Here is a 27566-nt window from a genome sequence, read left to right on the forward strand (position 1 = left end):
GAAATGCTGGATCTGCAAAACTCTCCTGGCATTCTCAATAGAATAGCAATCTTCTGTCCCGAGATGACTTCAAGAAATGTGGGACTTGTATGAGGAGATGATACAGACAATTTCCATTGCCCTGAAAGAGACACACCCTGTCACAGCTCCCTGTCTTTTTATCGGCGGCGTCCTCTCTTCCCTGCCTTGTCCACTTGTAGCATTCCTATGCATCTTTTAGAACTCATTTTGATTGCTATCATCTCCCTCATCAAGGCTTCACATGCATTCTTAAGTTCTGCTTTTTTAACAAAGTCCCAATTTTGTGTACTAGAATGAGTGCCTAGAGAAAGGCACTGACTTTAGCCCAGTTCCATGGAAGACTTCATCAATGTAAACATGATCTCTGGCCCCTTTGCCAGAGATTGGATCTCTAGCTTTGACCAATCAGACAAGAGACGAAGTTTATGAGGGCTCTAGGTCCTTGCAAATAAGATGGGGTTTGAGGAAGAAATGCTTGGCCCTCTTCCTCTGGACATGCTATGTCTGCTTGTGGCTTTTAGATGGTTGCCATTGTCTCACTTCCAGCCTGAGGATGAAGCAGACGCATATGATAACAGAGCAGAGACAAAGATAAAATCCAAGTTCTTCAAGGCTTTGAAGAGCCATTGAAATAACCAGACTTGAGGTTGGCCCTACTTCTGGATGTCTTCTTATATAAGATAGTTCAGTTCAGTCGCTCAGTTGTGTCTGACTCTTTGCGACCCCATGAACTGCAGCAGGCCAGGCCTCCCTATCCATCATCAACTCCTGGAGTCCACCAAACCCATGTCGGTGATGCCATCCAACCATCTCATCCTCTGTCATCCCCTTTTCCTCCTGCCCTCAGTCTTTCCCAGCATCAGGGTTTTTTCCAATGAGTCAACTTTCTGCATCAGGTGGCCAAAGTATTGGAGTTTCAACTTCAACATTAGTCTCTCCAATGAACACCCAGGACTGATCTCCTTTAAGATGGACTGGTTGGATCTCCTTGCAGTCCAAGGGACTCTCAAGAGTCTTCTCCAACACCACAGTTCAAAAGCATCAATTTTTTGGTGCTCAGATTTCTGTATAGTCCAACTCTCACATCCATACATGACTACTGGAAAAACCATACCTTAACTACACAGACCTTTGTTGTCAAAGCAATGTCTCTGCTTTTTAATATGCTGTCTACATTGGTCATAACTTTCCTTCCAAGGAGCAAGAAGTCTTTTAATTTCATGGCTGCAATCATCATCCGCAGTGATTTTTGAGCCCAGAAAAATAAAGTCTGACACTGTTTCCACTGTTTCCCCATCTATTTCCCATGAAGTTATGGGACCAGATGCCATGATCTTAGTTTTCTGAATGTTGAGCTTTAAGCCAACTTTTTCCCTCTCCTCTTTCACTTTCATCAAGAGGCTCTTTAGTTCCTCACTTTCTGCCATAAGGGTGGTGTCATCTGCATATCTGAGGTTATTGATATTTCTCCCAGCAATCTTGATTCCAGCTTGTGTTACTCCAGCCCAGCGTCTCTCATGATGTACTCTGCATATAAGTTAAATAAGCAGGGTGACAATATACAGCCTTGACGTACTCCTTTTCCTCTTTGGAACCAGTCTGTTGTTCCATGTCCAGTTCTAACTGCTGCTTCCTAACCTTCATACACGTTTCTCAAGAGGCAGGTCAGGTGTTCTGGTATTCCCATCTCTTGAAGAATTTCCACAGTTTATTGTGATCCACACAGAGCTTTTGGCATAGTCAATAAAGCACAAGTAAATGTTTTTCTGGAACTCTCCTGCTTTTTCAATGATCCAATGGATGTTGGCAATTTGATCTCTGGTTCCTCTGCCTTTTCTAAATCCAGCTTGAACATCTGGAAGTTCACGGTTCATGTATTGCTGAAGCCTGGCTTGGAGAATTTTGAGCATTACTTTACTAGTGTGTGAGATGAGTGCAATTGTGTGGTAGTCTGAGCATTCTTTGGCATTGCCTTTCTTTGGGATTGGATAAAAACTGATCTTTTCCAGTCCTGTGGCCACTGCTGAGTTTTCCAAATATGCTGGCATATTGAGTGCAGCACTTTCACAGCATCATCTTTCAGGATTTGAAATAGCTCAACTGGAATCCCATCACCTCCACTAGCTTTGTTTGTAGTAACGCTTCCTAAGGCCCACTTGACTTCACATTCCAGGATGTCCGGCTCTAGGTGAGTGTGAGCAATCACACCTTCATGATTATCTGGGTCATGAAGACCTTTTTTTGTATACTTCTTCTGTGTATTTCTGCCACTTCTTCTTAATATCTTCTGCTTCTGTTAGGTCCATACCATTTCGGCCCTTTATTGAGCCCATTTGCATGAAATGTTCCCTTAGTATCTTTAATATTCTTAAAGAGATCTCTAGTCTTTCCCATTCTATTGTTTTCCGCTATTTCTTTGCATTGATCGCTGAGGAAGGCTTTCTTATCTCTCATTGCTTTTCTTTGGAACTGTGTATTCAAATGGATATATCTTTCCTTTTCTCCTTTGCCTTTCCCCTCTGTTCTTTTCACAGCTATTTGTAAGGCCTCCTCAGACAGCCATTTTGCTTTTTTGCATTTCTTTTTCTTGGGGATGATCTTGCTCCCTGTCTCCTGTACAATGTCACGAATCTCAGTCCATAGTTCATCAGGCACTCTATCAGATCTAGTCCCTTAAATCTATTTCTCACTTCCACTTTAGAGTCATAAGGGATTTGATTTAGGTCATATAAGATAGTAAGTGGCCTTATTAACTGTCAGAGCCCTAGTTTCTGTTTCATGCAGCAGCTGAGAGCCTCCTAATGTGTCTGATGATTTTCCTTAACTACAAGCCACATCTTCAGTCAGAATTGAGTATTCCTTCCTTTGATTGCTGTAGCACTGTGTATATACCTCTATTAATACATAAATCTGGATTTTAATGATCCGCTATGTCTGTCTTCTTTACTGTCAAATCTTCAAGGATCTTATTTTACTTAATATTTGATTCACATTTTACTTACTTATTTTTAGAATTTAGTGTTATGGCTGACACATACCAAGTAATTAATGAATATTTGATGAATGGAGGAACAAATTTACTCAGAATATGGCAAATGAGTGCACACAGGCAGCCTTGGGTGTAATCAATTTAAATAACTCCTTGATACCTTAGCCCTTTACACCCTGCTTCTAGAACTGACTGTTTTTTTCTATCACCTGTTCATCCAGCCATCCAATCTACAGAAATGCCAGGCACCATGCCAACCTCTAGGAATTCAGAGAGATACACTGTCCTCTACTGGCATAGATTCCATTCTGCCCTCCACTATGTAAATTGGGGGCCCTCTGCCCTTTGATACCATTTCAGATATAAACGCTGTCTGGGGATGTGTGGGAAGCTGGCAATGGATAGAAATAGTGCTCTCGGTGTAAACACATAGGCTAGCATTGACAAGAAAATGCTCAGTGATCTGCTCAGGAAGACAGGTGAACACATATCCAAGAGAGAACAGCAGAGGGTGCTGCTTCCCATCTGAGCACTGTGGGACATGTGAGGGACTCTCCCTGGGCACACACCGTGGGACATCTGTGGGACTCCCACTGGGCACACACAGTAGGATTCTCCCTGGGCACATGCCGTGGGACATCTGTGAGACTCTCCCTGGACACACGCTGTGGGACATCTGTGGGACTCTCACTGGGCACACATGGTGGGACTCTCACTGGGCACACATGGTGGGACTCTCACTGGGCACGGACTGTGGGACATCTGTGGGACTCTCACTGGGCACACATGGTGGGACTCTCACTGGGCACACACCGTGGGACATCTGTGGGACTCTCACTGGGCACACATGGTGGGACTCTCACTGGGCACACATGGTGGGACTCTCACTGGGCACGGACTGTGGGACATCTGTGGGACTCTCACTGGGCACACATGGTGGGACTCTCACTGGGCACACACCGTGGGACATCTGTGGGACTCTCACTGGGCACACACTGTGGGACATCTGTGGGACTCTCACTGGGCACACATGATGGGACTCTCACTGGGCACACACCATGGGACATCTGTGGGACTCTCACTGGGCACACACTGTGGGACATCTGTGGGACTCTCACTGGGCACACATGGTGGGACTCTCACTGGGCACACACCATGGGACATCTGTGGGACTCTCACTGAGCACAACTGCTGAGTTGTCTTTCTGGCCTTTTGTGGCTGTTTAGTAATAGAGAGAGTCTGCAGTTTCCTAAGAAGAAAACACTCTCTACAAATCTAAGGATTTCTGAATATTTCTAGTTGATTCCCTATTTCTTTCTTCTCATTAAGAAAATTACAAGCTATAAGCCACTGGGAAGAAGGAAGGAGAATGTCACACTCTACATCTAGCCAGAACCTTCAAAGATTATAGAGTTCTTCTCCTTATTATTAGGACATAATATATCTTAAGTGTTCAGAGTTCAAGTAATAACTATTGGTAGACTGTGAACTTCTAATCATCTTTGCAGTTCCCAGTAGTGCCTAAGAGTTCCAGTCTTCTGGAAAAATCTTTTCCTTTAATGTCCAAATAAAATAACTCAAGCTGTAGCCAGTGTAGTTTGGGGAAGTACAATACCCTCCCCAGCATTTTGAAAATGCCTAATCAGTGCTTGCCTTCCTCTGTGGCTTCTTGTCTTCTCTCTCCCACCTAATTTGTGGTCATCCTTGGTCTTATCACAAGGCCTGCCAGCTGCTGCCCTCTTTGTTCTGTTTCCCCCAGAATGTGGGCTGAGTTCCCTCTTGCTTCATTTCTAAAGCACCAATAATCATGAAGTCTATTGTGTATAATAGATTTTAAGTAAATATTAACAGAGAGGCATCTTTAATTCTAAAATTCTTTAGCTAACCCTTAAGAGAGAATTTATGACCAGCCAATTCTCTTTTTGTAAATAAAGTATTAGTTGCTCAATCGTGTCTGACTCTTTGTGACCCCAGGGATTGTAGACTGCCAGGCTCCTCTGTCCATAGAATTCTCCATTCAAGGATACTGGAGTGGGTTGCTATTCTCTCCTCCTGGGGCTCTTTCCAACCCAAGTATTGAACCTGGGTCTCCTGCATGGCAAGCAGATTCTTTACCATCGAGCCACTAGGGAAGCCCCTTTTGTGGCTAAGGCCTATTCTATTTCTTCTCTTACTTGATTCCTCATGAGATTCATAAATTCCTATTTCTGGATCCCAGAAAAAACATTTTCAAATTATGCTGATCATTTTAGTTCCCTTTGTTTTTGTAATTCCAATGCAATCTACAGCCTGAGCCTTACTTTCCCTGTCTGAACTGTTGGTGTATTTCCCTAAACAGGGAAATTTTCCTCTCATGTCTCTTTTTTTTTTTTTTTTTTTTGCATCCAGATTGTAAAAAAGACTAAAGTAAGACTTAAAAGGGCAATTTTTAAAATCTCTACATTACACTGGTTTCTCAGTTTAGATGTGATGTACCTGGCATGTGAGGTCCTTGGCACGTGGTGAAACTCAATCTTTAACAACAGTAATCTTCACTCTTTCTTTGAAGATAGCAATTAATCTCATGAATAGTTCATGTGTTGTTTTCCTTTTTCGTCTTGTGATCCTTTTAAGGACTCCCATAAATTCTCTGGAGAGGGAAATGGCAACCCACTCTAGTATTCTTGCCTGGAAAATCCCATGGATAGAGGAGCCTGGTGGGCTACAGACCATGGGGTCAGACACGACTTTGTGACTAAACCACCACCACCATAAATTCTCTCTTGAACCCTAACTCTCGATCCAAACAAAACAAACTACAAAGTCCACTTTGTGAGTGCTCTCATCAGCAAGCAAAGCAAGTCCACATTCCAGCTGGCTTCTGAGTAACACCCAATGGTCTCTTACTCTGAGAGTCTTAGTTTCCTCTTTTGTAAAATGAGGAAGTTGGCCGGCTTTTTCTGTAGCTTCCTTCCAGCTTTAGAAATCATGTATGCCTCTTAAAGATGATGGGGGAGGAGAAAAGGGCTTGGACCCAAGAAGTGGAAAAGGCCAGCTAATCTTATTTGTACCTCTGACCATCTGCTGCCATTAACACTGACATTTGAGAAACAAAATGTTTCAACTAAAATGAAATGATAGGGGTAATACAATTGAAGTATGAAAAAAGTTTTCTCCTTAAGTTTAATTTAAACCATTTTCCTTTTCTTTTATAATTGTTTCAGAACTACCCAAGAAGATGCAAGAATTGGGAGGGAATAGGGAGGGACAGTTTTGTAGAAAAATTAAAGAAAAAAATTCAAGATTACTGTCTGAGGTAAGATATTAGCTTGCTTAGAAATGTTTAAAAAAAAAAATTAAGTTGAAGCACCATCTAGTGGCTCTCAATTGTGTTTTGATAAAAATTGCCTCCAATTTCCCTCAATTTAGGACCACAGTTAATTTGTGTGCGTGTATATGTATATGTATGTTCAGAAAACAAAATAAAGCTGTTTTTTTTTTTTTTAATCTTTATATGTGGGTAGGATGTTGAGAGGAAATAGTTTAGCTTTCTACTTTTCCCAGAAAATCAGGGCAGTGAGGGTGGAATAGACAAACATGAACTTGGATAAACCTCTTCAGGCAGCGATGGAGTCTCTTCTGTGGAAAAAGAACATAATAAAATCCCATAGAGTTCAGTTCCTGTTTTTCTGCTCACATCCTCTCTAAGAGCCCACAACAGTGTCTTTATCTTCCCAATCTTATAATGCAGACATGTCCTCACACGTCTAGGGATGGCTGACTATTGGGTCATCTTTGCCCACCCCCGGCTTCCCACACCCTTTCCTATCATAAGCCCACAGCGTTCCTTGAGTTTACACAACTAGCGATTTTTTTGCAACTATCATAGAGATGGCTTTCTTGCTTATGATTACTATATTCTGAAGTTACGTCTGATTGATTACCTCTAAGGGAAGAATGAAAATAGACCATGACAATGCACATGAATAGAATACAACTTGCTTCATAATCCAGGAAAACAAAAATAGGCCATGAAAATGCACATGAATAGAGCATAATCTATGTTGCAAGACCGAGAGCCAATCTTATGGTCGATAAGCTAGATATTTATGTCAATCAGATTAAGTTCAACTGCACATGGAGTAAAACTGAAAACAACAGTGCCATGAACAAAATAGTTTATTCTCTCTCACACAAAAATGTAGAGGTAGGTAGTCTATGGCTACTTCATGGTCATGAGGCGCCGGGATCCTTCTGTCTTTCGTTTTCACCCTCATTAAGTTAGGTTCCATCCTCAAAGTTACCTAAGACCCACTTTGGCTGGTGGACTTCCAGTCATCACACCAGAGTTGCAATCTAAGAGGTAAGAATAAAAAGCAAAAAAGGGCTTCTTCTTTCTCTTTAATTAAAGAACGATTCCAAAAATATCACACAATATGTGTGTTTACACTTGTGAAAACTTTTGTGGGTGGTCATACTGAGTTGCAAGAGAAACTGAGAAATGTCTTTTAGCTAAGTATGTCTCCACACTAAAGAAAAGTGGAGTTTTATTACTAGGCATGTGTCAGAAACCTAACATGACAATGCTGTGTATCAAACAACCACAAAAACTTCTGTGACAATTGCTCAAATGTCTGAGATCAACTGAAGGTCAGGTGGGCAGCTCTTCTGACCTTGACTCAGCTTCTTCACACTTCTGGGGGAGATGACTAACAGCTATTGAATTGTGTAGGCTGGCCTTGACAGAAAGTGGGGGATGATCCTGGGGTGTCTCAGCTTTCTACATCTTTCTCATCCTCCAGAAGACTAGCTCAGTCATGTTCTAATGGAGTAGCAATAGAAATTTTCAGGACCTCTTAGATCTAGGCTCAGAACTGGTACACTGCCACTTCTGCCTCATTTTATTGGCTAATGCAAATAAAATTCTTTATGGAAAGAATTTTCCATAAAGACTTTTTATGGAAAGAAGTCTAAGGTTATTGACAAATTACATGGATAGAGGGAGAGGAGAAAATTTGGAATCATGAATACAATCATCTACTATGAGATGAAAGGGGAAATGAACACTGCACCAGGCAGCTAGCAATATGTGCAACAGTATTTTTGAGGCTGTAATTGAATTGTAGTATTAGACTTTCTTCCATTTTATGCCCTATCTTAAAAGTGAGGGAATTATGATTTAAAAAGAGAGAGAAAAGAACTAATATAAGTTATACATGACATTGTTTACTAATGTATTTCTTGACTCATGTTTGGTTACTAACAGGGTATTAAACTTCGCATTTGTCTTATTATTTACTGTAGGCAGAGATTGGGTATATGTACCCAAAACCTGATTTTATTTATTCCAAGACAGCTACAATACGTTCTTTAGCTCCATAGCAGTTAGTGTGGCGATGTGACAAGCACTAGTCAATGGAGTGTGAGCAAAAGCGATTTCCACTAAAATCCTGCATCTATCTCTGTCTCTCTCTGTCCTCTGTCTCTGTATCTCTCCATATTTTTCCTATTCACTTGCTGAACAGAAAATACTCTGAGAAAGGCAGTGCCATAAAATTCTAGCTTCCAGCAAAATTCCTCCTACCACCTGCCCTAGCCCCACTAGCTTGCATTGGTATGTGAAGTGAGCAAAATAAACTTTTGTGCATGAATACACTGAGATTTTGGAGTTGTTCGTTTCAACCACTAGACTATTCTACTTATTTTAGTATTCTCCAGGTAGTATGCATTCATTTTCTCCCTTAGAGTTTTGCTTAAAATAAAAGTAATAGCCCAAATCACCTGCCACTTTACACAATAAATTTTTCCTTTATATAAAAGGATACTTTTTAATACATATTACCATAAATATCAATGATGAAAAGGTTCCAGTTTACAGTGGCCCTAGAAGTTGTTACAGTTCCACCAAGTACTCTTCCTCTTATCACAATTAACACATTTTGTAATGCAGACAAGAAATCCAGACACTGCAGCTCTAAAAGGTGAGGCGACATTTAGCACTCTCTCCAATGGCTAGCAGTTTCTTATGTGGAATCAACTAATAGTTTCTTCAAAAATACAGGTACTACTAAAAACAACTTCTGGACATTTATTTAATGATCAGGTCAAACATTCAATACAAATTCTCAGTAATTACTAGCAAGCAAGCAACAATGTAAAGTTAGCTATGGGGTGACTTGAAGGCAGTGTTTGGAGTGGGTCCTGCTATTGCAATGTTGATTAGCGTCTCAAGTGGGTAGAGGAAACAACTATTAATAGACAGGATGAAAGCACCACCCAATAATCCAACGTGCATAGAAAAACTGCACAGCATTGTTCTTTGCCTTTTACTGAGCCATCTTTCTCTTTAGGCTGAGAAGCAGGGTTGTTTCTAATTGGCAAATAAGAACTCCCTAGGGCAAAGGGGAAAATAGATGACTCATCCTAGGCAATTCTAATGGTAAGTGACAAGCTTTTGCATGTGTATATATAGAGAGAGACTAAGAATTTGAAACCAGCCTGACACCTATCACACAGATTCTAAACACAAAGATTTCCAGTAGTAACAAGAGCAGTTGAGCTAGATGTTGAAACGAAGGTTGATCTCAGCTGGCTGCTTTTCTGTGATAACTCAAGTCTAAATTGACATCCAGATTTTTTTTTTATTTTCTTGATCTAGGAAAAAACATAAAGTATATAATTAAGCAGAAATGAATATAAGCCTTCAGAAGTATAGAAACTGGGAAGCAAACACTGAAGGAGCGCCAGTTAAACTTCATTTCCCCCACAGAATTCTCAAAGCATGGACTAGGCAAGTCTCTCTCAGGAAAAAACCACAGTGAAGTAGTAGTTTTTCATTGTCTTGCGCTAGTGCTGCAGGCACTTCTGCCTGGGCTCTCAACTGTTAACAAGGCTTTTATATCAAAGAATGAGCCAAGATACAAACAATGTGCCCCCCCCCCAAAAAAAAATGGGTCAGGCTTTCCCCGGGACATTGTAAACTCAAAGTCTTCTCATAATGTTTTCTTTCTAATGGATCTACAATTTTCACTTTTCATTTCCTACCTGCAATCATTTGTTCTCTGGAAGTGGATGAATCCCACAAAGACCAGGATAACCAACAAAAGAGAGAATTTCACGCAGAGAATGATCAGTAAGTCTGATCCTGGAAATCCCAGGGTTCTGACACCTTTAAACATAGATAACACAGGCAGAGGTGAAGAGCCATTTCAAAAATTCTTCTAACGAACAAATCAGAGTCTATAGTTTAAAAGAGCCTTTTAAAATATTCTTGAAAGTTTACAGATCATCATAATCAAAACACCTTCTAAAGTACAATTTGAATTCTGCTAGTGTGGTTTTTCCTGTGGTCATGTATGGATGTGACAGTTGGACTGTAAAGAAGGCTGAGCACCAAAGAATTGATGCTTTTGAACTGTGGTGTTGGAGAAGACTCTTGAGAGTCCCTTGGATTGCAAGGAGATCCAACCAGTCCATTCTGAAGGATATCAGCACTGGGATTTCTTTGGAGGGAATGATGCTGAAGCTGAAACTCCAGTACTTTGGCCACCTCATGCGAAGAGCTGACTCATTGGAAAAGACTCTGATGCTGGGAGGGATTGGGGGCAGGAGGAGAAGGGGACGACAGAGGATGAGATGGCTGGATGGCATCACTGACTCGATGGACGTGAGTCTGAGTGAACTCCGGGAAATGGTGATGGACGGGGAGGCCTGGCGTGCTGCGATTCATGGGGTTGCAAAGAGTTGGACACGACTGAGCGACTGAACTGAACTGAGTATATCATTCTTCCAGGACTGAATTTAGCAAGGGTATCTTTGCTTTTGTGCATGTTATCTTTTTAATAAATATTTTCTGAATGAATAAATACACAGTAAGCATCGTTAAAATTTCCCAATTTTATAAGAAAAAAGTAAATGTACTTTCTGACATCCTATGTAAATGTTAGTCTTTGGGCATTATTCTTAAATATTTTGAGTACTCTTTGATAGTACTTTCCCCACAGTGAAGTGGTTTTGTCAGAGTTGCTGTAACGCCATTAGTAGGGTATTTTATGTCTTTCTGCTTTAATTTATTCATCTGTAAAATGCCCCCAAGAACTGTTGAAAAGATAAAATGGGAATAGTTGGGGCCATCATTCTGAAGTCTTTTCTCCTACAAAAATGGCAGCCAAAAGAGTGTGTGAAGTCTAAGTACTAATCTAAGTTTTCATTTAAAAGGTTATGTCATCCTGTTAAATAATCTGCTCAAGGTCTAATTTAGCAGACTATCTCCTAGCAGGCTAGTGCTCAAAATATTTAAAAATAATGCTCAAAGATTAACATTTACATAGGAAGTCAGAAAGTACATTTTACTTTCTTCTTATAGAATTGGGAAGTTTTAAGCTCAGTCATGTCCGACCCTTAGCAACCCCATGGACTGCAGCCCACCAGGCTCCTCCGTCCATGGGATCTTCCAGGCAAGAATACTGGAGTGGGGTGCCACTGCCTTCTCAATTAACAATGCTTACTATGCATTTATTCATTCAGAAAATGTTTATTAAAAACATACCACGTACAAAAACAAAGATACCATTGCTAAATTCTGTCCTGAAAGAATGATACACTAGCAGAATTCAAATTGTAATTTAGAAAGTGTTTTGATTATCAGGCACTGTCATGGAAGAAGACATGTCACAACCCTCAAAAAGCTCACAAATCAATTGGAGAGTCAGATCTAGACAGTGAAAAGATAACCTATAAGAGAAAAAAGCAGTGCTAAGTGAGTATTATAGATAGTAAATCATCTAAGGAATAAAGAAGCTTAGTCAGCTCTAACAGGGAGGTCATAGTGGAATCTGAACTGAGCCTTGCTGATAAAAGAATTAAATAGGCTAAAAGCAGAAGAAAAAGACTTTTCAAGGGAAAGAAACAATATGAGCAAAGATTTGAAGATGAGTTAACTTCAATCATACCTGGAGCATAGAGTGTAATATATAGAGAAGTCAGTGATGATCTGAATTTAAGTCTGCAATTATTTGTAACTGCCACACACTGTCAAACTCTGAGGATGTAGAACTGAATAGTATGGTTCCCATTCTCAAGGGGAGCTAAAGAGCCTCTTGATTAGTGTGAAAGAGGAGAGTGAAAAAGTTAGCTTAAAACTCAACATTCAAAAAACTAAGATCATGGCATCTGGTCCCATCACTTTATGGAAATAGATGGGGAAACAATGGAAACAGTGACAGACTTTATTTTCTTAGGCTCCAAAATCACTGCAGACAGTGACTGCAGCCATGAAATTAAAAGATGCTTGCTTCATGGAAGATAAGCTATGACAAACATAGTGTATTAAAAAGCAGAGATACCATTTTGCTGACAGAAGTCCATATAATCAAAGCTATGGTTTTTTCAGTTGCCATGTATGAATGTGTGAGTTGGACCATAAAGAAGGCTGCATGCCCAAGAATTGATGTTTTTGAACTGTGGTGATGGAGGAGACGCTTGAAAGTCCCTGGTTTGATACCAGTCAATCCTAAAGGAAATCAATCCTGAATATTCATCGGAAGGACTGATGCTGAAGCTAAAGCTCCAATATTTTGGCCACCAGATGTGAAGAGCCAAGTCATTGGAAAAGACCTTGATGCTGGGAAAGGTTGAAGGCAAAAAAAAGAAGGGGGTGGCAGATGCGAGATAGTTAAACAGAATCACTGACTTGGTGGACAAGAGTTGAGCAAACTCTGGGAGACAGTGAAGGACAAGGAAGCCTGTCGTGCTGCAGTCCATGGGGTCACAAGGAGTTGGACATGATTTAGCAACAACAACAACATTCTCAAGGAGCTTACACTGTACTGGGAATCAGAGAAATGGGCAGTTAATTAAAAGACTATGGAAGTACTCAGAGGCATGCATGAGGCATTATGTGAGCACAGAGAAGAAACAGTTAACCAAACTGCAGGGTGAAAGAAGTTATCACAGAATTATATCAAATTGTCTTAAAACTGCAATAGCAATTGATTGAACGGAATAGAAGAGAGTTAGGGAAAGAAGTACACTGTGAAGCGGTAGAAGTTGCTTGTAAAGAGGAGAGGCCTGAAAGAGGATAACACTTTTGAGGAGCCCAAAGAGGCCCACATGCTTAGGGTACACGCTGGAGACTAGCAAGATACGAGGCAAGCAGAGCAGCAGGCCGAAGGGGCTTAACTTTCCAAGCGGCAAAGAGAAGGCCCTGGGCACATTTAAGTAGGGGAGAAGCCTGTTTTTCATCTTGGAAGTCACTGGCCACAGTGTAGGAGAACGGAGGAAGGTAAGTTAGGGCCAGAAGACCTGTTACAAAGGCAATGAAATAATCCTGGAAGGAGATGATCATGTGCTCAATTAGTGCAGTCAGAAGAAAGAAAAACGTCTGGATTTAAGAAAGAATTTAAAGCAGAATCAGTGAAAGATAGGAACTGACTTTCATTCTGAGAAATAAGAAAGAGTGCTATTGTAGGATGATGTCTTTAATTTTCTGGCTTAAATCATTTATCAAGACATAAAATATAGGTGTGGAGCTTCAGAAGGGGTGTTAGTCCCTCAGTCCTGTCTGACTCTTTGTGACACCATGGACTGTACCAGGCTCCTCTGTCCATGGAATTCTCCAGGCAAGAATACTGCAGTGAGTGGTGCCATTCCTGTCTCCAAGGGATCTTCTCAAACCAGGGATTGAACCTGGGTCTCCCACATTGCAGGCAGATTCTTCACCATCTGAACTAGAGTAGAGGAATTATGGTTGAGAATATATGCACACTGAGGTGCCCCTGATGCATTTGGGTGAAGCTGGTCAATTAGAAATTGATTTTGATCATGGGTAGCTAGGGAGAGGGGCTTCCCTGGTAGCTCAACGGTAAAGAATCCACCTGCAATACAGGAGTCCCGAGCTCGATCCCTCAGTAAGGAAGATCCCCTGGAGAAGGAAATGACAAATGACAACCCACTCAAGTATTCTTGCCCGGGAAATCTCATGGATAGAGGAGCCTGGGGGGCTACAGTCCATGGAGCTGCAAAAGAATCAGACACAACTTAGTGACTAAAACAACAATGAGCCAAGGAGAGAAATCTGGGCTCAAAATATAGATTTAAGAGTCAAGAATTAGATGTGGCTGAAGTCATGGGTCTCGATGAGATCCCTCAAAGAAAAGATGTAAAAAGGAAAAGAGAAGAGAATCAGTGATGGAACACATTGAAATACCTTCCTTCTTGGAATGAGTAGTTGAAAATGTATCTATTAAAGAAGACTAATAAATTGGCTGTAAGTTAATAAGAGAACAAAGTGAATATGGAAGGAAAACAGATGAAAAGGGAGGAGAGACCACATCAAATATCATAAAGAAGCTAATTAATAACAAGGAATGAAATTTTTATATTTTATTTGGCATCTGAGAGAATTCTAGTACCTTCTGTTAGAACATTTTATGTGCAAAGAGATGCATGTGATTTAAGGAGCAGATGTGAGGTGGCATAGAAAAGACAGTGAATATAAAATCTTCCTTTTCTTTTTTTTTTAAAATTGAAATGTAGTTGATTTACAATGTCATTTTAGTTTCAGGTATACAGCAAAGTGATTCAGATTTATGTATATACTTCTTGAGACTCTTTTCCAGTATATGTTATTACAAGATACTGAATATGGTTCCTATTTAGACAGTAGTTCCTTCTTGTTTACCTATTTAATAAATAGTCTGTATCTCCGGAGAAGGCAATGGCACCCCACTCCAGTACTCTTGCCTGGAAAATCCCATGGACAGAGGAGCCTGGTAGGCTACAGTCCATGGGGTCGCTATGAGTCGGACACGACTGAGCGACTTCACTATGAATTTTCACTTTCATGCATTGGAGAAGGAAATGGCAACCCACTCCAGTGTTCTTGCCTGGAGAATCCCAGGGACGGGGGAGCCCGGTGGGCTGCTGTCTATGGGGTTGCACAGAGTCAGACACGACTGAAGCGACTTAGCAGCAGCAGCAGTCTGTATCTCTTAATCGCAAACTCCTAACTTATCCCTCCCCCATGCTTTCCCATTTGGTAACCATAAATTAACTTAATTACCAGACCACCTGACCTGCCTCTTGAGAAACCTGTATGCAGGTCAGGAAGCAACAGTTAGAACTGGACATGGAACAACAGACTGGTCCCAAATAAGAAAAGGAGTACGTCAAGGCTGTATATTGTCACCCTGCTTATTTAACTTATATGCAGAGTACATCATGAAAAACACTGGGCTGGAGGAAGCACAAACTGGAATCAAGATTGCTGGGAGAAATATCAATAACCTCAGATATGCAGATGACACCACCCTTATGGCAGAAAGCGAAGAACTAAAGAGCTTCTTGATGAAAGTGAAAGAGGAGAGTGAAAAAGTTGGCTTAAAGCTCAACATTCAGAAAACGAAAATCATGGCATCTGGTCCCATCACTTTATGGAAAATAGATGAGGAAACAGTGGCTGACTTTGTTTTTTTGGGCTCCAAAATCACTGCAGATGGTGATTGCAGCCATGAAATTAAAAGATGCTTACTCCTTGGAAGGAAAGTTATGACCAACCTAGCAGCATATTAAAAAGCAGAGACATTACTTTGCCGACAAGGGTCCATCTAGTCAAGGCTATGGTTTTTCCAGTAGTCATGTATGGATGTGAGAGTTGGACTATAAAGAAAGCTGAGTGCCAAAGAATTGATGCTTTCGAACTGTGGTGTTGGAGAAGACTCTTGAGAGTCCCTTGGACTGCAAGGAGATCCAACCAGTCCATCCTAAAGGAGATCAGTCCTGGGTGTTCATTGGAGGGATTGATGTTGAAGCTGAAACTCCAATACTTTGGCCACCTGATGTGAAGAGCTGACTCATTGGAAAAGACCCTGATGCTGGGAAAGATTGAAGGCAGGAGGAGAAGGGGACGACAGAGGATGAGATGGTTGGGTGGCATCACAGACTGAATGGACATGAGTTTGGGTGAACTCGGGGAGTTGGTGATGGACAGGGAGGCCTGGCGTGCTGCAGTTCATGGGGTTGTAAAGAGTCAGATATGACTAAGCAACAGAACTGACTGAACCATAAATTTGTTTTCTATGTCTATGAGTCTACTCCTATTTGTAAATAAGTTCATTTATATCATTTCATTTTTTAAAGATTGTACACATAAGTGATACCATATGATATTTGTCTTTCTCTGTCCAACTTACTTCACTTAGTGTGACAATCTCTTAAGTCCATCCATGTTGCTGCAGATAGCATTATTTCATTCTTTTTTGTGGCTGAATGATACTCCATTGTATATATGTAGTTAAATTGCTTCCATGTCTTGGCTATTGTAAATAGTGCTATGAATATTGGGGTACATGTATCTTTTCAAAGATAGAGTTTCCATTGTTTCCAGACATATGTCTAGGAGTGGGATTGTGATATTTAATGAATCTCCACACTGTTCGTAGTGGCTGTACCAAGTTACATTTCTACCAGCAGTGTAGGAGGGTTCCCTTTTCTCCATACCCTCTCCAGTGTTTATTATTTGCAGATTTTTTGATAATGGCCATTCTGACTGGTGTGAGGTAATACCTCATTGTAGTTTTAATTTGCATTTCTCTAATAATTAGCAATGTTGAGTGTCTTTTCATGTGCCTATTGGTCATCTGTATGTCTCCTTTGGAGAAATGTCTATTTAGGTCTTCTGCTCACTTTTCAATTGGGTTGTTTGTTCTTTTGATATTGAGCTGTATGAGCTGTTTGTATATTTCAGAAATCAATACCTTGTTAGAATCCTCTTTTTCAAATACTGGATATGAGTAAAAGGCAAGACCTAACAGCTTGAGGAATTCATAGCATCTTGTTTTAAGTATGAAAGGAAAACAGGCATGTTTACATAATCAGGCTTAGGGAAAGGATTTGTGAAACAGAAAAGACTGAACAAAGGAGAGCAAGGATGATTAATGAAGCCAAGCTTCTGAGGACATGGAAGAGGAAAATAGAGTACAGGTTATGTTTGGTCTACAGAAGAGAAGGTCAGGTGAGCCTGGAAATAAATGATTCAGTCTGGAATCAATAAGTATAAAATAAGAGCCTAGAGTTGGTGGGAGGTGGATTGTTGCTGGTGCCATTCAGTCGCTAAGTTGTGTCGAACTCTTTGCAACCCCATGAACTGCAGTGCTCCAGGCTTCTCTGTCCATCACTAGGAGATGGATACCGGAAAATAAAGATTAGAAGTGGGTATACTCATATAAATATTATCTATATATTTTATTTCACTACTAGAATGAGTAGAAGCTGTAAATATCAATGGAACATTATAAAACATTATAAAAACATTATATAACATTATAAAACATTAATTATAAAACAATTAATTAAAAGCTGTATTAATACCTGAGCTAGTAGGAATTAGTCCAGCAGATCAACTCATGGAGTAGTATTGTCCATTAGAACCTATAATCTCTGTCCCCACACAAAGTTAATTGCTGGGGTTGGAGGGAAATGTATAAATATATAGATGTATTTGTTGCTGTTGTTTGGTCACCAAATCATATCCAACTCTTTTGCGACCCCATGACTGTAGCCTGCCAGCCTCCTCTGTCCATGGAATTCTCCAGGCAAGAATACTGGAGTGGGTTGCCATGTCCTCCTCCAGGGGATCGTCCCAACCCAGGGATTGAACCTAGGTCTCCCGCACTGCAGGCAGATTCTTTACTGTCTGAGCTACCAGGGAAGCCCATATTTATCTATATGTGGACATATATATGTGTGTGTGTGTGTGTGTGTGTGTGTGTGTGTGTGTGTGTGTGTATGTATAAATATACTTGTGAAAGGATATGCACCAAAATGTTAACTATGGTTATTTTGGGCTGGGACTGTGTTTGCTTGTTTCTTGTCTGTATTTCCTGAGTTTTCTCCACTGAATAATGGACTATTTGTATATTAAAATCCAGAAGGGTAAATGCAGGCTGTTTTCTTATCTGTATTTAATTTGTTCTACGATGAGAAAAGCACATATTTGTGTCATTTCAAAAACCTAATTTAAAATAAATAATATAAATATATATAAAGAGGAAGTGAATGTACCGATACATGTTACAACATGGGTGATTCTGTTTGTCGTTGTTGCTGCCGCATGGAGGCTTTCTCTAGTTGCTGCAGGTGGGGGCACTCTAGTTGTGGTGCACAGGCTTCTCATTGAATTGGTTTCTCTTCTTGCGAGGCAGAGTCTCTAGGGTGTGAAGGCTTCAGTAGTTACAATGCATGGGCTCAGTAGTTGCAATATACAGGCTTAGTTGCCCTGAGGCATGTGGGATCTTAGTTCCTGGACCAGGGGTCCAACCGGTGTCCCCTGCATTAGCAGGTGGATTCTTAACCACTTTACCACCAGGGAAATCCCAGCATGGGTAATTCTTGAAAAAATATACTAAGTAAAAGGAACCAGTCACAAAGGCCACATATTATATAGCTCCATTTATATGAAATGTCCAAAATAGGAAAATCTATTGTGACAGAAAGTAGATTAAGTGATTGCCTAAAACTAGAGGAATGTTGGAATTAAGGAGTGATAACTAAAAGGTAAAGGGTTTCGTTTTGAAGTGATAAATATGTTCTAAAATTGATTGTAGTGATGGTTGTACAACTATCTTCAAAGACCATTGAATAATGCACTTTAAATGGGTGAATTGTATGCCATATAAAGCTGTTGCAGAAACACAGATCAATATGAGAGATGTTATGGTGAATAATTAATATATATTATTTTTAATAATGTTATAGAGTACAATATCTAATGTATTGATATAATTAATATAATAGCTAATAATTTTTCATATAATAAGTATAGCAGCTAATATTTATTGAGTACTGATTTTGTGCTAGGCACCATGTTAAATACATATATTATTTTATTTGATGGACATAATAACTCTGTGAGGTGGGTACTTTTATCCTATTTAACAGATGAAGAAACCATGAGACACTAACTAGATCTATTTAGATGATCATTTCACAAAAACAAGCATTAAATATTATGCTGTACATCTGAAGCTAATATAATGTTATATATCAGTTAAAAACAAAATCTTGAGACAGAGAACTTAAATGCTGTTCAAAGTTACACATTTGGTAAATGAGAGCCATGTGTTACCAAAGACATTGCTCCTAATCAACATATTATGTTCCCTGGAACAATAAGAAAGCATGGATTTTGACTTTTCATCTCTGTATCATCAGCTTTAAATACATAATAACATTGAAAAAATGTTTGTTCAATGAATTGGCTTCAGACAGCAAGGGAGAAGGAAAGCTCTGTTACTCAGAGTAGCAATAAAGGGGTGAATACTATAAAAAATGAAATATCAGCAAAGAAGTTATTGTTCTTGACTATCTACTGAGTTAGTATTGTTAAATGATATGTAAGTATTGATATTTTGAACCAATAAAAGGTATGGACCTAACAGAAGCAGAAGAGATTAAGAAGAGGTGGCAAGAACACACAGAAGAGCTATACAAAAAGATCTTCATGACCCAGATAACCACAATGGTGTGATCACTCACCTAGAGCCAGACATCCTGGAATGTGAAGTCAAGTGGGCCTTAGGAAGCATCACTATGAACAAAGCTAGTGGAGGTGATGGAATTCCAGGTGAGCTATTTCAAATCCTAAAAGATGATTCTGTTAAAGTGCTGCACTCAATATTCCAGGAAATTTGGAGACCTCACCAGTGGCCACAGGACTGGAAAATTTCAGTTTTCATTCCAGTCCCAAAGAAAGGCAGTGCCAAAGAATATTCAAACTACCATAGAGTTGCACTCATTTCACATGCTAGCAAGGTAATGCTCAAAACCCTTCAAGATAGGCTTCAACAATAGGTGAACTGAGAACTTCCAGATCTTCCAGCTACATTTAGAAAAGGTGGCTGAACCAGAGATTAAATTTCCAATACCAGTTGGATCATAGAAAAAGCAAGAGAATTTCAAAAAAACATCTACTTCTGCTTCACTGACTACACTAAAGCCTTTGACTGTGTGGATCACAACAAACCGAAAAATTCTTAAAGAGATGTGAATACCAGACCACCTTATCTGCCTCCTGAGAAACTTGTAGCAGGTCAAAAAGCAACAGTTAGAATCAGATATGAAACAATGAACTGGTTCAAAATTGCAAAAGGAGTATGTCAAGGCTATATTTTGTCACCCTGCTTATTTAATTTCTATGCAGAGTACATCATGCGAAATGCTGGGCTGGATGAAGCTCAAGTTGGAATCAAGATGCTGGGACAAATAGCAATAACCTCAGATATGCAGATGACAACACACTAATGGCAGAAAGCAAAGAGGAACTAAAGAGCTTCTTGATGAAGGTGAAAGAGGAGAGTGAAAAAGCTGGCTTAAAACTCAACACTCAAAAAATGAAGATCATGGCTTCAGGTCCCATCACTTCATGGCAAATAGATGGGGAAAAAATGGAAACAGTGACAAAGTTTATTTTCTTGGGTTCCAAAATCACCGCAGATGGTGACTGCAACCATGAAATTAAAAGATGCTTGCCTCCTTGGAAGAAAAGTAACAATGAACCTAGACAGCGTATAAAAAAACTGAGACATCACTTTGCCCACAAAGTTCCATATAATAAAAGCTATGGTTTTTCCAGTAGTCATGTATGGATGTGAGAGTTGGACTATAAAGAAAGCTGAGCGAAACTGTGGTGCTGGAGAAGACTCTTGAGAGTCCCTTGAACAGCAAGGAGATCAAACCAGTCAATCCTAAAGCAAATCAACCCTGAATCTTCATTGGAAGGACTGATGCTGAATCTGAAGCTCCAATATTTTGATCACCTGATGCAAAGAGCCAACTCATTGGAAAAGACCCTGATGCTGGGAAAGATTGAGGGCAAGAGGAGAAGGGACGACCGAGGATGAGATGGTTGGATGGCATCACTGACTCAATGGACATGAGTTTGCGTAAACTCAGGGAGATGGTGAAGGACAGGGAAGCCTGGAGTTCTGCAATCCATGGGGTTGCAAAGAATCGGACACAACTGAGTGGCTAAACAGGAACAACCAATAATTAATCTCAAAGTACTTTTACAGTGCCAGAATAAAAGATATTAGGAGAATATATTAGTAAGGAGTTATTGAAATAATTCCTTCTATCTAATAAAGGAATACAATTTCTCTAGTATACTAATGCATTACTCAGTTAAGTTTTAGAGACTATCTCTGAATTAGAAGCATAAGTTTTCTTACCCTCTGCTTGGTTATTCACAATCTTCTATAGAGCATCAAGTTCACTCTAGGAACAGGCACTTACCTTTATCCAGCTCTATGGACAGACTCTTGTTGCCAGCCAAGTGGGAGACAGAGCAGGACACGTTCAGCACATGGCGGCCCCCCCAGCGGCATGTACTCTGGACGGTCACTGTGCCATCACCCCAGTAAGGGTCTTGCTCAGTGACACAATCCCCCTCTGGGGTCCAGGAGATCTGTGCAGCCGGCTTCCCCGCAGCTGCCTTGCACACTGCAGTTCCCTTCTCAGTTTGAACAAGGGTCACTTCAGGGGGCACTGCAGAAATGTAGGGGAAATGCTTCAATCTTAAAACCTGGGACATAGAATTCATAGATTTGTTTCAGTCCCAAATCTTGTAATTGGAAATACCAAAATATATGATGTTCCTTACCTAACACTTGGAGGTGATACTCATGATAGAAATTCCCATCATTTGTTACTATTTGGCACGTGTAAATCCCATCATGAGTGATGGCCACTGGATCAACCTGAAGGGCAGGATTCTCGTCAGGTCTGGAGGCCCAGGTTATTCTCTTGTCAGTACAGTTTCCTCTCGTGGTCTGATTTGTATCACGTCTGTAGGCTCCGAAGCAGGGCGGCTTGTCTCTGAGGACTATTTCCCATGTTACTACCAACACACTTGGCCACAGCACAGGAGGGCAAGTGAGCACAGCTTTTGTATCCACTAGTACTGATAGTGAAGTTTTAACTGGACACCCACACAGGCACAAACATGAAAATAATAAGAGAAAAGCTCTTCATAGAACTTCATGTGTTAAAATTAATCCACAGTATATTACATGAAGTTGTACTTGAACTTTGCTGGTGGTAATATTCCAGAAATATTAGACTTACACAAGAAATTACATGAAATATATATAACCCTGGAGAAGGAAATTGTAACTCGCTACAGTATTCTTGCCCGGAGAATATATAAAGTATTAAACTTATCCAAAGATTAACCAACTTCATCCTGTATTATGAATCATTAAGATAGCAACATGAATTATATATGCAACAAAATTTTTCAAGTGTTATAACATTAGTTCAGGAGATTTGATGTCTATAAAACAAACAGATGAGAAAATAGAATCTATAAGACAGTGTTCTAAATCTAATCTTTTGGTCATAAAGACTAGCAGATTTATCTTGTAATTCATACTCCACAGGATAGAAAAGGGAATAATAAGTGATGTTTAGTCTCTTCCTAAGTTTTGATGAGAGAATGAATCAGTAACCTCAGAACTAAATGCCTGTTCCTAAGAGTATCACTTCAGACAAGCATTAAATAGAGTGGCATTTAGGTTAAGCAAGCTGGGAATTTTTTAAACAAGCTGGAAACTTTTTAAGTTTATTTTTATTTGGAGAATCCCAAAGTCAGTAAAACCAACAGATCTTCCTTACTTCCTCCTTCCCTCACTCCTTCCCTCTTGTTCTTCCTTCTTTCCTTCCTTCCTTTTTTCCTATTCAGTTATACTACCAGACCCATTCAACTGTGAACTTTGCTTGCAGATTTTATTTCCAGACATTAAATGTAATTATGAGAATTAAATAAAGAAATTGATTCCTTTTGTACATCTTTTAAAGTAAAAATTCAGCTCTGCAAACCTACAGATATTTTCCAATTTAAAAGGTCACTCTTTCCCATAAATTCATATAATGTTCTGTGCTTGGTAGGGGTTCGGTGAGATATGCTAATTAGGTGTGTCTGTTACAACTCACCTCTAACAGAAGTGCATGTCAGTTATTTATTCATAAATAGAATCAGCTATAATGGACAAGAAGTTTATATGGATGAAACTTGTCTGTACTAAACTCTGCATTTAATATCTCCTTTCTCATCTTCTGGTGTCACCTGCCTCTTCAGAGATGTACTCAAGTCCTTGCATTTTATAGCCAAATAAAGATCACATAACTAAGGAAGGAAGATGGAAGATTCTAAAAGCAGAGTGAAGGCGGTTAAATCATATTCTTCCCATTACTCCAAAAAGTATTCCCTTCCAGAGGGAACCTCTTGTCAAAGATGTAGATACAAGCAAGAACTTTCTAATTACATAAGAAATCACATGAAATATATAAAGTATTAAACCTTTGTGGAAAACAACTAGAGTGGGTGTGGGTAAACAGATCTGTACACAAGGGAAAGATGATGAAGATAACACCAGAAAGATAAAGAGACTGATGAGATAGCAAGGTGTGAATGTTCCTTTGTGTTCTCAGGAGTTTGAACTTTACCTTGTAAACAGTATAAGTTTAATGTTTTTGCTAGTATTTATCCACAAGTTCTGACTGTTTATTTAAGGGAATGTACTTGCCAGTCAATTAAGCACGCTTGAACAGGGGCACAATATCCAAAAAAAAATAGCTCCAACAGTGGAGATTCCAAGCATGGCAGATATTTTATGCCCTTTCATCTTCCATTCTCTGAACTTCAATCACCCTTCACGTATAATGATAGTTCTTATGGTGTTGCTATTATTTCATTCTCTTCTTTCATTTTCATACCTGTTGTGATCATTTACACAATGGCCAGAGCCAACCCCACACACAGTGGATTTGGCTCCTATCTACAAATGTATTCTTTGTACACGCCTGTGATCAGCTACAGGGATTTTTACCTTCTACTTCACAGAGAAGATAGAGGATAGAGTCTCATCTTTGTTTCCAAACCAGCAGTCATATCTCATCTTTTCTGCATCCCTTGGCTATAAATATGCACACAGACAAATTCCAGTTGGCTTTGGGGCATTCCCTTTCTTTTCTCACTACCACACCCTAGGTTAAGTCCCTATCACCATGTACCTAGATTGCTGCAAAGCCTCCTAACTTCTATCTCTGTCTCAACACTCTTCTCCCTTCAGTTCATACCTTACACTGCAGCCAGTATATCATTCTACAACACAGATGTCACTCCCTCAACTCTGAAACCCTCCAAACATCTCTCATGGCCTAAAAAGGACAAATTTAAATGTCTTAATATTGGCTTTGAAAGCCCTCTTTTTCACATTGACTCACTTTACATTTGACTACATTTCCTCCACACTCCAGAAAAAACACCAAGTACAATTCTATTTCTATGTCATTTCTCACATTGTTTTTACTCTCTAAGGTGGTCAGTATACTGCTTTTTTTTCTGTTTAAAAACCCTTTCTTTAAGACCCAGCTTACTGCTATATGCTCTGTGAACCCTTTCCTAAGCCTTGGTGCTTAACCATGCCCTTTCTCCCTTGATACACTTGCTATGAGCGCTTACCTCCTCTGTCTGTCTGATAGCTGAGCTCCTGATGGCTGGGTTCCCCCACAAAACTGGGCTCCCTTGGGGCTCTTTGATAGTCTTGTTAATCTTATATTCCCCACAAAGCCCAGCACAGTGCCTGATAGAGAACATTCCATAATCTTCCAGTGAAATTGAACTGCTTTAGGGGAGGACATGTGGGGTCATTCAGGTTCCTTATCCCACAGGGTTCAGATCACCATATTCTTCAACTGGGCACAAGGCTGGCACTCAGTCCAGACCATTGACTCTGTTTCTAAGTAAGCTCAACGTTTCATGCTTCAGTAGTGGCCTCAAAAAGATAAAAAAGCATACTACCTTCTGCATAAAGTGTTACAGTGCTCTGCTTTCTGTCCACAGAGGAAGTAATTGTTGAAGCTAGAAAATACGCAGAGAAAAGCAGATGAAATCAATTTTAGATACATAAATGGAGTGAAAACCATTATTTCTCCATAAGAGCTTATATACAATATGATAGAAAATCAATTAACTATAGTTAAAATCACATAAAAATCCTTAAAAGACAGAAATTCAAGGTTTTTCCTTGGAAAAACATGCTGACGTATGAAAAGTACCTTTATAAGGTACTAATTAATGATTTTCCCATTTATGAGACACCTTGTTTTGTACCTGACAACTATTTTGTACAAAGTAACCCCACCTCCTCCCAAGCCGTAATGTACTGGTTCATCGTGGGCACTTCATGTGAGCCGGACTGATTATAATCCTTTTACCGGATACCACCCCCTGCTTAAAATTATTTGGCCCAGTGGTGGGCACTGCACACAACAGGACAAACCAGAGTACTTTCTCAAAGAATTTTGAAACCAGAATTAAGAAGAGTAGTTCATCCCCTTCCTTCCTTACTTTTCCTACTGCGATGGTTAATTTTATGTGTCAGCTTGGCTAGCCATGTTATCCCAATATTTGGTCAAACGCTATTCTAGATATTTCTGTGAAAGTATTTTTAGATGAAATTAACATTTAAGTCAGTGAAAGAAAGTGAAGTCATTCAGTGGTGTATGAATCTTTGCGACCCCATGGACTGTAGCCTGCCAGACTCCTCCGTTCATGGGATTTTCCAGGCAAGAATACTGGAGTGGGTTGCCATTTCCTTCTCCAGGGGATCTTCCTGACCCAGGGATCAAACCTGGGTCTCCCACACTGCAGGCAGACTCTTTACCATCTGAGCCACCAGAGAATCCCTTAAAAGTCAGTAGACTCTGAATAAAGCAAGTTACCCTCCAAAGTGTGGGTGGGCCTCATCCAACCACTTGAAGGCTTAAGAGAAAAAGACTGACCTTGTAGGCAAGGGAGCTCTGCCAGCAGTCTGCCTTCAGACTCCAAGTGCAACTCTTACCCGGGGTTTCCAGCCTTATGGCCTACTCTGCATATTTTGAACTTGCCAAGTCTCCGCAATCATGTGAATGAATTTCTTAAAGTAAATTAATCTCCCCTCCACATCCCTACCTTGCTTTTGCTTCATTCTTCCTAAAATAGGTCTATTGGTCAGGGTTCCTAAGAGAAACAGAACAGGATGTGTGTATGTGTGTTGGACATACATCCAGTAGAGAGAGGTACAGAGGGAGGTACGGAGAGAGAGAGAGAGGTAATAGTCTTTACTTTGTCCAAATTCTCAGTTTCATCGTTTTTGAGACCTATATGCATTCCTTCTCTTGAATTTTGCAGTTTCTGACAGTCAAAATAGTCTTAATCTAGTTCAAATTTGGTTTTTGAAAACACTCTGTTTTATAGTATTTTTAGTATTTAGTATTTTAAATATTTTTATAGTATTTTTCTGAACAATAATGATTTAAAAAATACTTCTTATATATGACCACAATTCAATAAGCATTTGGGGGCTTCCCTGGTGGCTCACTGGCAAAGAATCCACCTGCCAATGCAGGGGCCATGGGTTCAATTGCTGGCCCCACAGGCTGCGGAGCAACTAAGCCCATGCTCCACAACTATTGAGCCTGTGCTCTGGAGCCCAGGAACCACAATACTCCTGAGCCTACAGCAGCCTACAACTGCTGAAGCCTGTGTGCCTGGAGCCTGTGCTCAGCAACAAAAGAAGCCACCACAACGAGAAGCTCACCCTCCTAGAAAGCAGCCCCTGCTCTCAGCGACTAGAGAAAAGTCAGCAAGCAGCGAAGACCCAGCACAGCTAATAAATAAATAAAATTATAGAAAATAAGCATTTGTGAATCCTAAGCTTATAAAAATACACATTTTACTTCCCATTCTAATTTTATATCCATTTTCACCACATTAAAAAAATAAACAAAGAGCCTGTCACAGATACAGAGAAGAAACTACTGGTTACTAGTGGGTAGAGGGAACATGGGGAGGGGCAATATAGGAGTAGGGGATTACGAGGTGCAAAGTATTATCTATAGAATAAGCTACAAGGATACATTGTAAAATAGGGAATATAGCCAATATATTGAGCAAGGCATTTAAAAGTTCTGAATAACTTTTGCACACATGTAACTTAAATAATATTATGTATCAACTATACTTGAATAAAAATAATTTTTAAAAACATGTTGACATAAGAAAAATAGATTCAATAAAGTTCTTAAAAATAAACAGTAAACAAGTCTCTGAAATAATTTTACTTTTCTAGACAGCTAAATATTACTGGTTTGGGCTGGAAGTAAGACAAAGGATGAGATTCTAACTATTAAATTTAGTTCATATTAGGCTCAAATATCTATTCCAGAAACAGATAAGAGTTGAGAGCTGACCTCAGAGGGATTACTCTGTAGTTTTTCCAAAGGGCTAATGAGTGAACTTTTGAGCCTTTGTGTTCCATATGGTCACTGTTGCAAGTATTCAACTCCGCTGTTGCAACAAGAAAGAAGCCACATATAAGGGAACAAATGTGCATGGCTTTGTCCAAAAAAAATTTATTTGTAAAAATATGACTAGATTTTGTCCATGGGCCACAATTTGCTGCCTCGATTTAAAGTATAGTATTTCACTTGCCCTAATGCCATTTCTTGCATTTATCACAACTAAAAATAAGCAATGAAC

General features: G+C 39.8%; 1 protein-coding gene across 3 annotated transcripts in view; it reads right to left on the reverse strand.

The window, feature by feature from the left end:
- Positions 1-9057: 9057 nt before the first annotated feature.
- LOC113878430 (cell surface glycoprotein CD200 receptor 1-like) overlaps positions 9058-27566 on the reverse strand; it is a 28513-nt gene continuing 10004 nt past the window's right edge. The window contains exons 2-6 of one of the 3 annotated variants that reach the window (XM_027519707.1): positions 24846-24905; positions 21645-21866; positions 21278-21529; positions 10034-10157; positions 9058-9643 (exon numbers count right to left, since the gene is read on the reverse strand). In XM_027519707.1, coding sequence (XP_027375508.1) covers positions 9631-9643; positions 10034-10157; positions 21278-21529; positions 21645-21866; positions 24846-24905 — 671 coding nt within the window. In that variant the 3' untranslated portion in view covers positions 9058-9630. Of the gene's footprint in view, positions 9644-10033; positions 10158-21277; positions 21530-21644; positions 21963-24845; positions 24906-27566 lie in introns of all 3 variants that reach the window. The other 2 variants (XM_027519547.1, XM_027519631.1) reach the window with 2 other exon arrangements.

This window comes from Bos indicus x Bos taurus, chromosome 1, assembly GCF_003369695.1.
Source record: "Bos indicus x Bos taurus breed Angus x Brahman F1 hybrid chromosome 1, Bos_hybrid_MaternalHap_v2.0, whole genome shotgun sequence".
NCBI lineage: Eukaryota > Metazoa > Chordata > Mammalia > Artiodactyla > Bovidae > Bos > Bos indicus x Bos taurus.